The following is a 16,887-nucleotide window of genomic DNA, read 5'->3' on the forward strand; positions in this document are numbered from 1 at the left end:
TTCCAGATTGGAGTCAAGTCAACTTTTATTGTCATTTCGACCATAACTGCCGGTACAGTGCATAGTAAAACTGAGACAATGTTTTTCAGGACCATGGTGTTACATGACACAGTACAAAAACTAGACTGAACAACGTAATAAAAAAAAACAACACAGAGGAAGCTACACTAGACTACAGACCTACACTGGACTGCATAAAGTGCACAAAAACAGTGCAGGCAATAAACAGGACAGTAGGGCAAGGTGTCAGTCAAGGCTTCGGGTATTGAGGAGTCTGTTAGCTTGGGGTAAGAAACTGTTACATAGTCTGGTCGTGAGAGCCTGAATGCTTCGGAGCCTTTTCCCAGACAGTAGGAGGGAGAAGAGATTGTATGAGGGGTGCATGGGGTCCTTCAAAATGCTGTTTCCTTTGCGGATGCAGCGTGTAGTGTAAATGTCCGCGATGGCAGGAAGAGAGACCCTGATGATCTTCTCAGCTTTCCTCACTATCTGCTGCAAGGTCTTGAGATCCGAGATGGTGCAATTTCCGAACCAGGCAGTGATGTAGCTGCTCAGAATGCTCTCAATACAACCCCTGTAGAATGTGATGAGGATGGGGGGTGGGAGATGGACTTTCCTCAGCCTTCGCAATAAGTAGAGACGCAGCTGGGCTTTCTTTACTATGGAGCTGGTGTTGAGGGACCAGGTGAGATTCTCTTTCAGGTGAACACCAAGAAATTTGGTGCTCTTTATTATCTCTACCGAGGAGCTGTCGATGTTCAACAGGGAGTGGTCGCTTCGTGCCCTCCTGAAGTCAACAGCCATCTCTTTTGTTTTGCTCACATTAAGAGATGGGATGTTGGCTCTGCACCAGTCCGTTAACTGCTGCACCTCCTCTCTGTAAGCTGACTCGTCGTTCTTGCTGATGAGAGCCACCTTGGTCGTGTCATCGGCGAACTTGATGATATGGTTCGAGCTGTGTGTTGCAGCACTGTCATGGGTCAGCAGAGTGAACAGCAGTGGACTGAGCACACACCCCATGCTCAGTGTGATGGTGTTGGAGATGCTGCTCCCAATCCAGACTGACTGAGGTCTCCCAGTCAGGAAGTCTAGGATCCAGTTGCAGAGGGAGGTGTTCAGGCCCAGTAGGCTCAGCTTTCCAATCAGTTTCTGAGGGATGATTGTGCTGAATGCTGAACTGAAGTCTGTGGACAACATTCGAATGTATGTGTCTTTTTTGTCCTGGTGGGTTAGGGCCGGGTGGAGGGTGGTGGCAATGGCATCATCTGTTGAGCGGTTGGGACGGTACACAAACTGCAGGGGGTCCAGTGAGGGGGGCAGCAGGGTCTTGATGTGCCTCATGACAAGCCTCTCGAAACACTTCATGATGATGGATGTAAGTGCAACAGGACGGTAGTCATTTAGGCAGGACACTGAAGACTTCTTCGGCACGGGGACGATTGTGGTGGCCTTGAAGCATGTTGGAATAGTGGCGCTGATCAGGGAGATGTTAAAGGTGTCAGTGAGAACATCTGCTAGCTGGTCTGCACATCCTCTGAGCACTCTACCAGGAATGTTGTCTGGTCCAGCAGCTTTCCGTGGGTTGACCCTGCACAGGGTGTTTCTCATGTCGGCCACGGCCTGGTCATTTGTAGGAGGGGTGGACTTCCTCACCAGCACATCATTTTCCACCTCAAACCAGGCATGGAAGTTATTCAGCGCATCACCTGCACAGTCAGATGATGTTGTCTTGTAATTGGTGATGTCCTGGATGCCCTTCCACATGAGCCGTGTGGAACATGGAATGTACTACTTGAGAGTATTTACTTGCAGATGTCTCCTTACCCTGGAAAGCCGACATGTCTCCAGCAGACTAATGCACGTCCTTCACTTTCAGCAGCAGTTGATAGTTGTCTCTAGGAACAATCCATAGATCACAGTCATCTGTTACACAGTTGCTCAGGAAGAACCTCAACCGGATAACTGCATCTTTTTCCAGACCTTCTTGACAAAAGCACAGTTCATGAGGAAGAGGATGGTTATCTCATCTACTCCACAGAAAAATATTTTAATGAACAAATTGAGCTTTTACAACTGCCACTTCTTCTTTATTCTATGTTTTGTTCCCACATCACGAACATCATGAACCGTTTCCAAGAAAGTAATCAATGCGCAAGCCTCACTAGCAAACCTCTGACACTAGTCAGTGAGTGTTTTATAGTACCATGCTTTTATGATAGTTCCCCTTCTCTTTGAACTTACATTGCACCATATCTCAGAATATTCTTAATGCCCCAAACATTCAATTTAATCATAGGAGCCTTCAATACAAAGCGTTGAACAGCATATGAACATTGACAGAAAAGCTGGAGAAAAATCCTGCTGTTTTGAATTTTGCCAAAAGCTGTTTAGTTAGCTGGTAGACTGTTCATAGCATTCAGTGCTGGTGTGAGGAGGAGCATTTCTGATAAGTCAAATCTGCCCAAACAAAATCCCATCTTAATTTGAGAAGTTAATGCGAGATTTGTCCATTTGGTTTTCCCAGCCTGCTTTACCATTCAGTAAGATCACAAAATATGCTCAGGTGATATGTGTTACGTACGTTATAAACACGGGTGCAAATGTTTTTTTTCCAATAGAATTTCTTGTCTATTGTTTTTATTCACATTTTTTATAACCTCAAGGCATCCCTCAATGCTTTACTTAGTAAACAGCTTTTGAGGCAGGGCCTCTGTTGAAGTCAGTTAAGCAAATCTTAGATTCATAAAATCTGCTTTAACATATGCCGAACTCTTAACATGTGAGTTTGAAGTTCAGATTTTCCATTGTTTAGAATTTAGTTTTGCAATGGCATGATTGGAATGGCTCTGACAGCAGCCTTAAGCAGGTTGAAATTGATTCCTTAGTTCTGCAGTGTTAATTTTAGATACTAGGCTAAAAATCCCTGTCTGCTTATGATATATGTATTAAATCTGCTCCAATTCCTAATCTCTGCAGGGGCTTGGTATAACTGAGTGACTTGCTTTTTGATTTAGAAGGCTGTTAAAAGTCAATGTGGGCTGAGGGTCTACATTCACACATCAGCTAAACTGGATATGGAGAACAGGTTTATAAAAGAGAGTCCAGTGTACTTCATGGTCACCAAGCTGTGATATTAGGTTTTTTTTAATTACTTAAGTAAGCAATTTAAAATTCCCTAACTTCCATAATGGGATTTAAACTAATTTACCAAATCAGTTTTCAGGACCAGTGGTTTAACCACTGCTACAATTACCAACAGGATTGTAGAGATGGTACTGCTCACGGGGGGAGAGGAATTTTAAAGCAAGAATGAGAATTTTAAGATTTGCAGTCTTGCTGAATTGGAAATCGGCGAACAAGTGATCAGAAACGGAGTGGGGTGGGGAGGAGGGAGAACAAATCATTGTAGGCAACATTGCAGATCAGCAAGACAATTAAAAATGCTAACAAAACTGATTTCTATCTGTGGAATTAGGTGTAGTGAAATTTTGTAAGCTTGAAAATGACTGCAGACAGGCTTAATTTAAAGTGTCAGGCATGGTTTTGCGGAGTTATCTTCTGGAAAGCTGCACTGATTGCCTCGGACTTTTCCAAGTGTTTGGAACATTTATCTGTTCTTATTATTAGTGATTGGACTAATTTCTTGTCTTACCACAAATTGGATATTGTCAGGAATTTGATTGGAACCATCATGTTTAGTTGTTGAAATTGCAGTAAGTTCCAGGCTTGGGGTATGTGTGCTGTCACACATAAATATCCAGACCTTGGGGACTAATGCAGAAAGTCAAAGCCATCATGCTGCTGGATGAACCAACCTGGCCCAGGATCAGAATCCCCATTATTGCAATGGTTTGTAAGCCTAGAGCATAGATAAAATGAAAGTATTTATAAAATAAATTATGTACATTAATTTAATTTTATTTTATTTTAAAATTGTTTTAACTGCCTTTAACTGTCCAAAACTTGAAACTATCTTATTAGTTCATCCTTTGTAGCTAGCCAAACCCCACGGCTAGCTTACCCAAACATGGGAATCTTTCAGTAGAGTTTCGGGGGCAGTTAAGCAACACACACAAAATGCTGGAGGATCTCAGCAGGCCAGGGAGCATCTATGGAAAAGAATACAGTCGACGTTTTGGGCCAAGTCCCTTTGGCTCATTGCTGTACCCCGTCTGGTTCTATTGCTGCTCCGCCCACACTATTCTACTCAGATAAGTAGAGCACTAGTCCAGATGTGGACAGACAATGTATTTCCAGGTGTGAGGTTATGACAAAGCTAGTCAGGGAAACTGGCCCAGCAAGATCCACTGCACTCTGCCTTTGGAAAATTTCATGTAGGAACAACACCACTCAGCCCCCTCTAGCCTTTTGCATCGTTTAATTAGATCCTGGCTATTCTGTATCACAATTCCATTTACCTGCCTTAGTTCCCTAAACCTACTTAAAAGAAAATGACGTGGTAGTGTAGTGGTTAGCACAATTCATTCCAGTACAAGCAATCTGGGTTCAATTCCCACCATTACCTGTAAAGAGTTTGTACATTCTATCTGTGAACATATGGGTTTCCTCTGGGTGCTCTGATTTCCTCCCACAGTCCAAAGACATACCAGATGGTCGGTTAATTGATCACTGTAAGTGGTTTCATGATTAGAACAGGGTTAAATCGGGGGAGGTGGGGGTTGCTGCCTGGCATAACTCAAAGGGCTTACTCTGTGCTGTATCTCAATGAAATAAAAGTAAAAAAGCGTCAGTATCATATTGTTATTTTCAATTCATCTGACTTTAATAGCTTTGAGAAACTTGTGCCTGATTTCCTCTACTCTTTGTATAAGCAGTATTTCTGGTATTGCTCATGACAGGCTGAGTTCTGGCTTTAAGCAGAGCAGTTTAAATTGGGTGCCGTTAAAGTATGCGATCAGTAGGATCAGAGATTAGCACGTTTTAAAATTTGTTGCAGTTAGCCAACATGTACAGGAAATTGATTTTGCATTGCCTTCCCCTGGGTTATGGACGACCACATGCTATAAAGCTTCTTGTACCCCATCCCCTCCTTTCTTTGCCAAACACTGTCAGCCATCGGGCATTCCCATAGAGCTAACCTCCAGCACTTGACCCAAGGTATGAAAGGGGAAAGTTTGAGGTGGGGGGAGGGGAAGAGAGAAGCTAACAGCTGACATATAACATAACCAACTTCATCACAATGGTCTACCCAGCTGATAATGAGATTCCAAGGTAATATGGGTTGCTGATAAATTTTAGAGCTGGCATTAATTCCACAGGAATTTAAGTTTTATGAAAGTTTAAATATCACTACACATTATTAAAACCAAGGATTTTCCAATGGACTATTCAAAATAAAAGTCCAAGCATTTTCTTGTAAACAGTATTGTTGTTTAAAGGTGCAATTAAAACCACAATCAATTGACAATTAACTTTTTGGAGACTTAATTTTGTTTCTGCCCTGTTGTTCAAGTCTTGCCTCACAGAAGAATTGTTAAGACTGCCCATCCTATAAATTCCTTAATCAGTTTAATCATTTCACTATAGATCATTACTGTATAATTTATTCTTGAGGGAATACTAGCTTAATTCAATTAGTTTCAGCACCTTTTGAGGTATGTGCAGCAGCTGGAAGCCCAGAGAACATCTCTATTCTCTCAGAAAATGGGAATGCTCCAGGTAAAACTGAAGCATAAGGCCCTAAGGCAACCACCATCCTCCCAGCTAATGTATGGTTACTGGAAAATAAAATGGAAGACCTCAGAGTCATCTTCATTACCAGAGGGATATCAGGGGCTGTTGAGTAATCTGCTTCACAGAGACATGGCTCAGCCCCAGCATTCCATACACATCTCTCCAAACCAAGGGCTTTATCTTCCAGTACGTGGTCCAGATGGTGGAAGCAGGTAAAAGTAAAGGCAGAGGCAATGGCATTTGCTTCATTATTAACTCATCATGATACACAAATGTCTATTCCATCTGCTAAGTGAGTTCTTTGCCATCATTCTGGGGGGTTGCAATATACATTCCACCCCTGGAAGAAGTCAGGCTTGTACTGGAGGAGCTGGCCAGGGTGATCAGCAGTCAGGACAGGCACCCCGATGCCTCCCAATCACTGCAGATGACTTCAACCATGCCAGCTTAAAGAAGTCGCTGATAAACTACCTCTAATGTGTCATCTGTGGAACCACTTGTTCACTGTTACACCACCATAAGGAATGCTTCATGCTTCAAGAAGGTGAACCCTCACAAGACATCAGGCCCCAATGATGTACCTGGTGGGGTATTGAAAACCCGTGCTGACCAACTGGTTAGAGTGTTCAAGGACATATCCATCCTCTCACTGCTACAGTCTAAGGTTCTCACCTGATTCAAAAGGGCAGTATTCATACTATTGCCCAAGAAGAGCAGTGCGAGCTGCCTTAGCAACTGCCGGCCAGTAGCACTCACAGCTGCCATAATAGTGTTTTGAGAGATTATTCCAAGAATGAATTCCTGCCTGAGCGAGGAGCTGATCTGCTGCAATTCACCTACCGCCACACCACGTCTACAGCGGATCCAATCTCACTGGGTCTTCATTCCGCTTGAGAGCACTTAAACGTACATCATCTGCTGATTATAAATTGCAATTTGCCAGTCAGTACCTTTAGCCCCTCAGTATTAATCATTAGGTTTCTAAGTTTATGTTTCTGTACCTCTGTCTGACTTCCTCATCAGGAGACCACAGTCAAAGCAGATTGGAAATAACATCTTCTCCTTGCTGTCATTCAACACAGGTATATCAAAGATGCGTGCTTAGCCCACTGCTCTACTCTCTCTGCACTCACGACTGTGTGGCTAGGCACAGCTCAAACACTATCTTTAAATTTGTCGATGACACCACTGTCGTTGGCACAATCTCAGATAGCGACAAGGAGTCCTACAGGAGTTATATAGGTCAGCTGATTAATGGTGTCACAACAACAACCTTGGACAATATAAGCAAGATCAAGGAATTGATTGTAGACTTAAAGAAGAAAGTGGGAAAACACACACCAGTCCTTGTTGAGGGGTCAGTAGTGGAAAGGGTGAGCAACTTTAGATTCCTGGGTGTCAATGTATCAGAAGATTGTACTTGGGCCGAACACATTGATGCAAACAGGAAGAAAGCTCACTAGTGCATCTATTTCATTAGGAGCCTGAGGAGATTTGGTATGTAAGTTTCTATAGATGGACATTGAAGAGGATTCTGAACCAAGCGTAGGTGTTCAGCAAAACAGTCTCCCAGTCTGCGTCGGGTCTCACCAATATGTAAAAGGCCACACTGGGAGCACCGGATGCAGTATACCACACCAGCCGACTCACAGGTGAAGTGTCGCCTCACCTGGAAGGACTGTCTGGGGCCCTGAATTGTGGTGAGGGAGGAAGTGTAAGAGCAGTTGTAGCACTTGTTCTGCTTGCAAGGACAAGTGCCAGGAGGGAGATCGGTGGGAAGAGATAGCAGGAAAAGCAGAATCTCACAGTGGCCAGACATTTTAATTCCACATCCCATTCCTATTCTGATATGTCTATCCATGGCCTCCTCTACTGTCAAGATGAAGCCACACTCAGGTTGGAGGAACAACACCTTATATACCAGCTGGGTAGCCTCCAACCTGATGGCATGAACATTGACTTCTCTAACTTCCGTTAATGCGCCTCCTCCCCTTCTAACCCCATCCCTGATATATTTAGTTTTTTTCCCTCTGCTTTTTTTTTCTTTCTCTCTCTGCCCATCACTCTGACTGTTCTCCATCTCCCTCTGGTGCTCCCCTCCCCCTTTCTTTCTTCCTAGGCCTCCTGTCCCATGATCCTTTCCCTTCTCTAGCTCTGTATCCCTCTTGCCAATCACCTTTCCAGCTCTTAGCTTCACCCCACCCCCTCTGGTCTTCTCCTATCATTTTGCAGTTTCCCTTCCCACTCCTACTTTCAAATCTCTTACTACCTTTCCTTTCAGTTAGTCCTGACGAAGGGTCTCAGCCCGAAACATCGACAGTGCTTCTTCCTATAGATGCTGCCTGGCCTGCTGCGTTCCACCAGCATTTTGTGTGTGTTGCTTGAATTTCCAGCATCTGCAGATTTCCTCTTGTTTGCATCAGATTTAAAACTGTTTCACGACTTGATAGAATGTGTCACCAGCAGCAGATAAACTGGCAATGGGAGCAGTTGTGAAGAAATTAGAAATGGGAGATAGAAGCAGGTAGCTGCATTGAAGAGATTTTTTAAAGATAATGGAATAGGGAATTACTTTTAGTTTGGTGAATGGTCAAATGCTGGCCTGGTGCGGTCACTCTTATGTGGCCGTCAGAATTCAGCTGTCTGGTTGTCAGACCAAAACTGGGATAAGAAGTGGAACTGAATACTATTGGCAAAACCCAAACTGGGTCGTAATCATGGAGGAATGATCTGCTGGTCTGGCACTAGTAGTGTCATGTGTGCCAGATTAATGGAGTTTTATTGTTGCTGTAGTTGGGAGCAGTGGGGTGGGGGGGGGGGTGTTACAGATCTGTTTCTTTGCTATTTCTCACTCCAATTCTTCTTAATCTTCTAAGCCGGTATCAATCCTCACCACTGCCTGTGTCTCATCGTTAATCATCAGGGGATAATTATTGTTGTAAACGTGCCTCTCTGATCATCCACAATGGCTTTCTGATTGATCTCACTGCACCAGGTGTACAAGTCTCCGTGCTAACGGACAACTGTGCTAGCTTTTTCTAAAGTATACTTTGTGAGCTTAATGTTGGAACTTACTATATGCTTAGGGATTAGGTATTAGATCCAATTACAACACACAGTGTATGATAAAAGTTGTGCAAAGTCATAGAATTTCTGGACCATTCTGTCTCTATTTTACTATGAGTTTAATTGAAATATTCTGAAGGAAATGACTGCATTGTATAAGGTTGATTCAAATGTTCACCTGCAATATAATTGCCTTTGCCTTTTGGGTATTTGACATTTCATATCAATTAAATGAGAAATCAAGCTAAAACTGCTTACTAACTTTATCCTGGTTTCCATTGCTCCTTTTCTAATCTTGCCCTTCTCTTACCCTACCCTAAAAGCTTCAGTAGTGACTGTTATACGCCTGGTTAATGATGATGCGGTTGACACAATTGAGAATGAAGGTATTTAATTTGCTCTCATCTCTCTTTTCTTATGCAAAAATAATGTTTGCCATAGTAGAGACAAGCAGAATACCTCAATTTTTTTAAAAAAAATCCATTTTGATACTTTATTTAAGCAATGCTTTAAAATTGTGAAAAATATCTGACTTCAATAGTATTAACATCAATATGTCATAATTAACTGACCTATTCTAATTGTATTGATTTTTCTAAAGAACAAAGAACAGGATTAGTGATTTATTCACTGCATGATCATGAACCTGAAGTTGCATGCTGGAATGTTAGCCTTTTGTATTCAATCCCATTTGTTAAATCCACTTTCAGGCTTGAACACAACATCCTTCTCCCCGTCCATTGAGGTTGATCTTCTGTCAAATCCAGATTTAAGGTTCACCTTACATCTCCTGAATCCCTAAAGATGGCTTTATCCCTTAATACCGCTCCGCTTAGCTTCTGTCCCAGATCACGTACTCCATTGATAGTGTTGATACCCAAAGAGGGCAGTTATTTTGAGTCCTGAAGAAGGGTCCTGGCCTGCAATGTCGTCTGTTCATTCATTCCCATAGATGCTGCCTGACCTGCTGAGTTCCTCCAGCATTTTGTCTGTTTTGCTGTAGTTATTTTCAGCGTCTTGGCCAATAATAATAAGAACTGAATCAACATATAAAGATTATCTAGTTATCTCACTACGTGCAAATTGGTTGTTAAGTTTCCTATGTTACACCCATACTTCAAAAAGTACTTTTAGGGTGTAGATCACTTTGGCATGACCAGAGGTAATTAAGGAAATAAAGAAAGTAACGGAGAGATACAGAAACATGCTCTGAGTCTGCACTGACCATCACTCAATCCTACCCAAGGTAGGATTTGCACTAATCCTACCCAAGTCCATTTTGTCTCCCCTTCTATGTAAAGGAAGATCTTTCTTTCTTTCTATATTTGATTATCGGATTACACTCAACATGTTTTTCACCTACCAGCCACATGAACTTGAGCTCAATTGAAATATTGCTGCTAAGTTCCAGTGATCATTACCACCATGTTTACTAATCTGCCGAGGTTCCAGTATGGCCAGGGGTCAGTATTAAAATTCAAATTCTTATTTCCATGTCCCTCCATGGAATAGGTCATCCACATCTCTAAAAGCTCCTCCAATCCTACAAACCTTTTTTTTCCCCTTTGCACTCCTCCAAATCTGGCTCTGTATAGAAACTCAGTTTTCTTTACTTCATTATTAACAGCAGTTTCTGGTGCCCTACACTTTTAATTTCAATCCTAAAACTTTCCACTTTCTTACCTCTCCACCTCTTCCTATCCTTTAAAGATGCTCTTTAAAATTATCATATTGAGCATTTCTTTTTTATTTGAGCTGTTGCAGATTTGTGTTTTTCAATTCTGCTGAAATGTATTTTGGGATGATTTGCAATATTATTAGTGCAGTAAAATATTGTATTTGATGTTTTTATGGGAGACATTTTTCTGCCATTCTCTGGTGCTTCAGCACATTTATTAATGTCTGCTAACATACAATAAAACACAAGCTTTTCATGTTGATGTACTGACATCGTTAAATATTTTTAGGACATCAGATGACATAAAAGGAACCCTTCACCCTACTTTGCCTGACTTGGCACTTTTCAACAGCTTTCCTATTAATGGCACTCCCATTGTCATTTTAATCACTGCTATAGTAGCATTCAATATTCAATAACATTTTATTCATTTAGGAAAACAGCACAGAATAGGTCCTTCCAGCCCTTTGAACCGCACCGCCCAGCAACCCCTGATTAATCCTAGCTTAATCACAGGACAATTTACAATGACCAATTAACCTACTAACTGGTATGCCTTTGGACTGTGGAACGAAACTTGAGGACCTGGAGAAAACCCAGGGGAATGTCGTGAAATGCAAAGTAATTCTTTACTAATTCAATCTTTGTGATCATTAACATTGCCTTAAAGTGGCTAAATGAATTTCAGGCAACTTAACTGCACTGATATATAGAAGTATTTGATTTAAACAATTGATCATTATGAGTAATATACTTGGAGTGTTCTTCCAGAATGTTTGGCACCTAGAGTGAACAGATTAATGTAAGTCTTGCTTCACTGAAGTGTTTTTAATATGGACTTTTTTTTTAGCATTTTGTGAATACTGAAATTCTTAAGTAGATCTTTTCATTAATAAGAAAACATGCTATTCCACCCCACTTAAAGACATACAGTAAAAGAATCTGATTCTGCTATACAATAAATTTTGATGGAACTAACAAAATACAGTTTCTATTTTAACCTTGGGGAAGATGCAGCATAAATAAGTTAGATGTTTCAAATGAAACATAAAGTAAAATATGCATGTATCAGTGGCAACAATGAATTATTAGTCCCAGTTTCCCTGGATGTTCCATTTGCATAACTGACGTTTTATGGATATCTTTGTGTCGCATTATATTAATGTAAGACCTGTCTGTTGGCCTAAATCCTATTAATTGGAATATTGGGTTCTGGACATGTACAATTTATTATTACATCATTTGTTGAGGTTGATCTATTAAAGGGTGTCAATTAACAACTTATTAATACAAAGTACAAATCTATGATTTATGTTCATGATTCATATTATAGTAGAATTAGATTGGAGATTATAAATTCTCATCTGCTCTGTAATAGATCTGTTATTTAAACTTTTAAAGGATTCTTACATAAAGATAGCAAAACAAATAGGAACACCACGCTCCTTGCATTTGGGCTAAATACATGAATAATGGTTTACTGTGCTGTCTTTTATAGCTATTGCAGTGTCTACTGGCTGTATTATAATGGTGAATTGAGTGTTATTTTTAACCACTCACTTATTTTTCACTTTCCACCTAACAGTGTCCCTTATGGAGGAGGGGCAGAACTACAACAGAGGTGACTCCCAGACATTTGCATTCTGGTTGTTAATGCACCCCATTTCTTCTGTGTTAAATAACATTTGCCTTGTTTTATGCATGCTCACAGCATAAACTGTGAGGCGTGTCATTGTGCCTCACAGAGCAAGAATACAAAATTATCTGCAAGGGCATGGATTTGCATTTGAATACCGTACTGGTTTTGTTGACCTTTGGGCTGAACTCCTTTCGTTGGAATAATGTATTTCAACCTTTCAGTTAATTTAAATCAGTCTGCAGCTATTTAAACAGGAGAGTGACGTCTTTAATACTAAGCTGAAGAAACTTCTTTAAAATTATGGATTTAAGCATCAGTTATCACTACTCTCATTAGAAGTGTGTAACTGAATTGATAAAATGAAATGCATGATTCAACAGTAAACTAGTTCAGCTATATTTTATCAGTATTCAGCTTTAGCAGTAAGAAGTGGCTGATTTGAATATGCATGCTGATTTTGGTTGGCCTTTGCATGAGCTTGACTGAAATCACAGTGTTGTAAGTGTCTTTATCCTGTATATGGAAGCACAAATACTATACATACTGTAGAAATATATTTCTGGTAATAGCCTGCTCAGAAGGATGATAAAGAAGTAACAATACAATGTCTTCTATATTTGACAGAAAATAAATTATATTTGATCATTTATTTGTACATTTCGCAAAACATATTTCCCGTACGATTTACACAGTGGTTGCGATGCATATATTAGCTGACCAAGTTTCAACAGAGAGACATAGACATTTTCATTGTGAGAAACTGCAATGTGAAAATATCCTTTTGATCATCAGATATCCAAGAATGCTGTGAATGGATCATAGCACATCAGAAAATTCCTTGGGATAACCAGATCTATGAGTAAAGATATGCAAAATATACTGGAAAGCATATCGTGTTTTATTTTAAATCCAATATCATGTTCAAGTTGATTGTCCAAACCAAACAACATTCCTCTGGACTACACTGTACCCACAGTTCATATATGTACCACACACAGCAGATAAAGCAAAATATTACCACAAGTAAGTTAATAAAATATTCAAAATGCCTGTGAAGTGCACAGGACAGGTAAACAGCTCATTATCCTAGTAACGAGACATCGGTGGTGGCAGGATATTCATTTGTCCCACAACCTGGGGGAAAGATCTATCACCAAGTCTGGCAATCCTAATTCTGATGCTTCAGATTGTGGGATGGGTGGTAGGGGATCCTCAACAATGAATGCATCGAGCCCTTCCCATACAATAAACCTGATAAATGTCACCAATGGGGGGGGGAGTTATATGATTCTACTGTTATCCAACATGTTTAATCAAAGCAGTGAATCAAATTCCACCAAGCTGTATATCATAATAGGAACTGAACTCAGCAAGAGCATGCATGCATGATGTTCAGACCTCTTAGAATAGCAGCAAAACGGGGTGACGTTACCAATAGCTGTCAAGCTGTTTGTAATAATGAATTTGTCTTTGTATTGTTTCAATGTAGCATATCATTGGGATACTTCAGACTGGATGCCAAGCACTCGACTACCTAATATTCAAGAAGTGCCACATTATGAAGTAGCTGATGCTGCACCTGTGCGTCATGAGAATGTGACAGCGCTGGATACAGACTACTACCTCGGTGGATATGACATAGACAATGATTACCCACCTCCTCAAGATGAGGAATTCCTGAGTCAGGACCAACTTCCTCCTCCCCTCCCAGAAGATTACCAGGATCAATATGAGATCCTCCAACCACACAATACCACATCAGCAACAAATACCTTGACCTCCAATGGCCGAAGAAGACCGCACTTCCATCCCAGCCAGTATCTTCCACCTCACCAGTTGCCAGCAGATGGCGAGACTGGTGGTGCCCAAGGTGGCAGAGACTATTGCGCATTTCGTGCAGGTTCAAACAAAGACTTGGAGAAAGTCATCATTGACAATATGACAATTCCAATGCACACAACAACAAATGCATCATCATCAGATATGTCAACAAGTTGTGGCTTCGATGATTCTGAAATAGTGATGAGTGACTATGAAAGTGGCGATGAAGTCAATTTTAATAATCATATCTCTTTTGTAGAATCTCAGTACCAGACACAGGTATGATGACTCCTTCAAAATCTATAAGAAATTGAAACCAGTCAAGAGACACTGAGAATAAAGTGGTGCAGTGCCAGGAAGGTAAAGACCATTTCATGGAATATTTACTGTACAACCGGAAGAAATGATGGACACGAAGAGCAGAATGAGTTATTTCCTCCCAGTTGGGAGCTAAGTTTCATTGTTGTATGTCCAGAGCATATTCTTTCTAAAATGGCTCAAAATAATTGTTTTTTGTTTAATAGATCAGCCAATGGTTTGGTTTTAAGCCAATTTCACATTGGAGCTAAAAGTGCAGAAGGATATTGCCATTAACAATGGAATTCTAGGTGTCATCCATTTGGAAATACATTTGATAATGTAGGAGAAATGACCATCTGGTAGAATAAAATTTTAATCACTTAATTACAGATCATATTGATAATTCCAAAACATAAGCAATGAAGTAAATAGTAATGGCACTTTCTTAAAATTATGATGAAGTAAACCATTGGGTAGTCAACTGTAGTAACCGTGTGGGCAGAACTTCAAAAGAACTGCAGTACTTGTTTACCAATCCACCGTGCACTCTTTCAGTTCCTGGAATGTATGCTTGCAGTCCTAAATTAAGCGACTGATAGTGATAAGTTAAAGTAATGTAGAAAAACAAAGCATTTGCCAGTATAAAAAGTAATATCCTACCCAAGATACCTAGCCAAAATCCAACTTGCCTCTACTCTACGTTCCAAAATGTTCTAATTGCCACAACCTTTTGTACATGTCTTTTCTATATCAAAGCACATAGAATTTAGCTTGAATTAACTTGCAAAGAAAGTGCAGTCACGGTTAAATTTTAAGACAGTCATGAACACTGGAGCAGGAGATTTTGTAACTATAAATGAGAAATTAAAATTGCACTGCAAACTGATGTAATTTGGAATAAATGTGTTTTTTAATTATCTGGTCTAAGGACCTATTTGAAAAGCTCATGTCTTATGACCATGAGGTAGGTACAGCTTGAGGTGTGTTGGTTTGTTGAGAGGAACACAGAGGAACATCTCTAAAATTAAATGAAAGTCATTTTCAGAATTTAGTTCTTGTCAAGTCTAGCTATTATTGGACAACATTGTCACAGCTATAGCTGTATAATCTTTAGAGTATTCCTGATAAATCGACAATATACAAATTAACACTTTCGAAGGCATAGATGTGGTAAGTTTTAATGAATGTATTGCAAGGGAAAATTATTTTAATCAACCTACATTCAGCAAAGCTGCTTTTTGCAATTTAATAATGGAAATTAAATCTTTTTACAGCCTGTTAAGTCAGAAAATTATTCATCATTAAGTATTGTCAATACTAAAACAGTGTTACCAGTCTGATTAAGGAGTTCTTTTAAATGCAGAGTAAAGACTCAGCATATAGATTTACCCCTGGATATTTGCACATGCAGTATTTGGATTGAAATCTCAAGTAAATCATATAATTTAAATGTCAGCCATCTCCTTGGATGCTGGAGATCATGGTTGAAGTAAGTTTGGTTTAACTCACTATTTCCTGCCGTTAAGTATACCAACAAACCTGCTTTGTTACCATTCATAGCTGGAACAAAATATGAAGAAAATATATTTTTTCATGCACCTTTAGACTTCGTTCCATGTATTCACAAAGCTACAATGCCACTGAAATGTGGGTCTATTTGGACTCTAATTTGTTTATTTGTATGTAAATTATCTTACAGCAGCTGTGGATCGTTGGCACTGCATTTTAGAAAGTCACGAAATTTGATATGCCTCAAAATTTCTAAGCTTTTTGTAGTATTGTATTAAACTGTTGTCATGTTGTGTATTATTTTCTACTTGCTGTTAACAAGCTTTGTAAAGATGCAAGTTTATGTGCTTAAAACGTTTGTATAAAGTGTATATAGGTATAGATTGGGATGTTCAAATTTTGCAAGCTTTTGTAGATATTTAATGTGTTCTGAGATGCCTTGATTTTTTTGCTGATAAAAGTGAAATATCACTCCAAAGCAGAGACTGATTAGTATTGATGAACTGTTTTTAAAGAGAAGGGATTGTAAATTGATCAACAAAATCCATACAGCTCATTTTAATAACACAAATCCTACTTTTATCATTGCCGGAGCTTTTCAGTATGGTGAAATCGGAACAGGCAGCTGCGTAATTCTTTGGAAGGAATTCAGCTAATCTTTTCATGTATTTTGTGGTCACAAGAGGCAAAATGCTAAGGATTGTGTCTTGAATTGTTATTATGAATGTGCTAAGACTTTGACAAAACATGGCGAATTAGTGCAAAAGGATAAGATTGTTTTGTAAGTGTCACTAAAGGAATTCAGATGCCATCAAAACTTGGATCTATTTCAATGATCAGCTGTGCTATAGGTGTTGTTGGCAGTATTAAAAACTGTAGTATTTTATGATTCATTTGTGTATTGTACAGATTGATTTTTAACTGCCGCTACATTTCTTATGTTTATGTAACAATAAAATATGTTTTTAGTTAGTTATTGAGTTTTCTACAAAAGTGACTCACTTCATTTGAGTTGCAAGTATCTCTACTGAGTTTTCTATTCAATTAGGCTTTGCAAGTTTTTTTTGTTCTGTTAAGTACTTGTAGAGAGAGTGAGTTTGGGAGCAAGCAGGTATCGTAGTTCAGGTATCAGTGAAGCCATGATATAAAAATGATTCTGTCACAGAGAAGCTGTGTACTA

General features: G+C 39.7%; 1 protein-coding gene across 1 annotated transcript in view; it reads left to right on the plus strand.

Annotated features, from left to right (window-relative positions):
• Positions 1-16,683, plus strand: part of fat3a (FAT atypical cadherin 3a) — a 570,475-nt gene extending 553,792 nt beyond the window's left edge. Inside the window, exons 28-30 of the mRNA XM_059964604.1 lie at positions 9,084-9,146; positions 12,024-12,059; positions 13,567-16,683. Coding sequence (XP_059820587.1) covers positions 9,084-9,146; positions 12,024-12,059; positions 13,567-14,183 — 716 coding nt within the window. The 3' untranslated portion in view covers positions 14,184-16,683. The remainder of the gene's footprint in view (positions 1-9,083; positions 9,147-12,023; positions 12,060-13,566) is intronic.
• Positions 16,684-16,887: the final 204 nt, after the last annotated feature.

The sequence above is a fragment of the Hypanus sabinus genome, chromosome 3, assembly GCF_030144855.1.
Source record: "Hypanus sabinus isolate sHypSab1 chromosome 3, sHypSab1.hap1, whole genome shotgun sequence".
Lineage (NCBI taxonomy): Eukaryota > Metazoa > Chordata > Chondrichthyes > Myliobatiformes > Dasyatidae > Hypanus > Hypanus sabinus.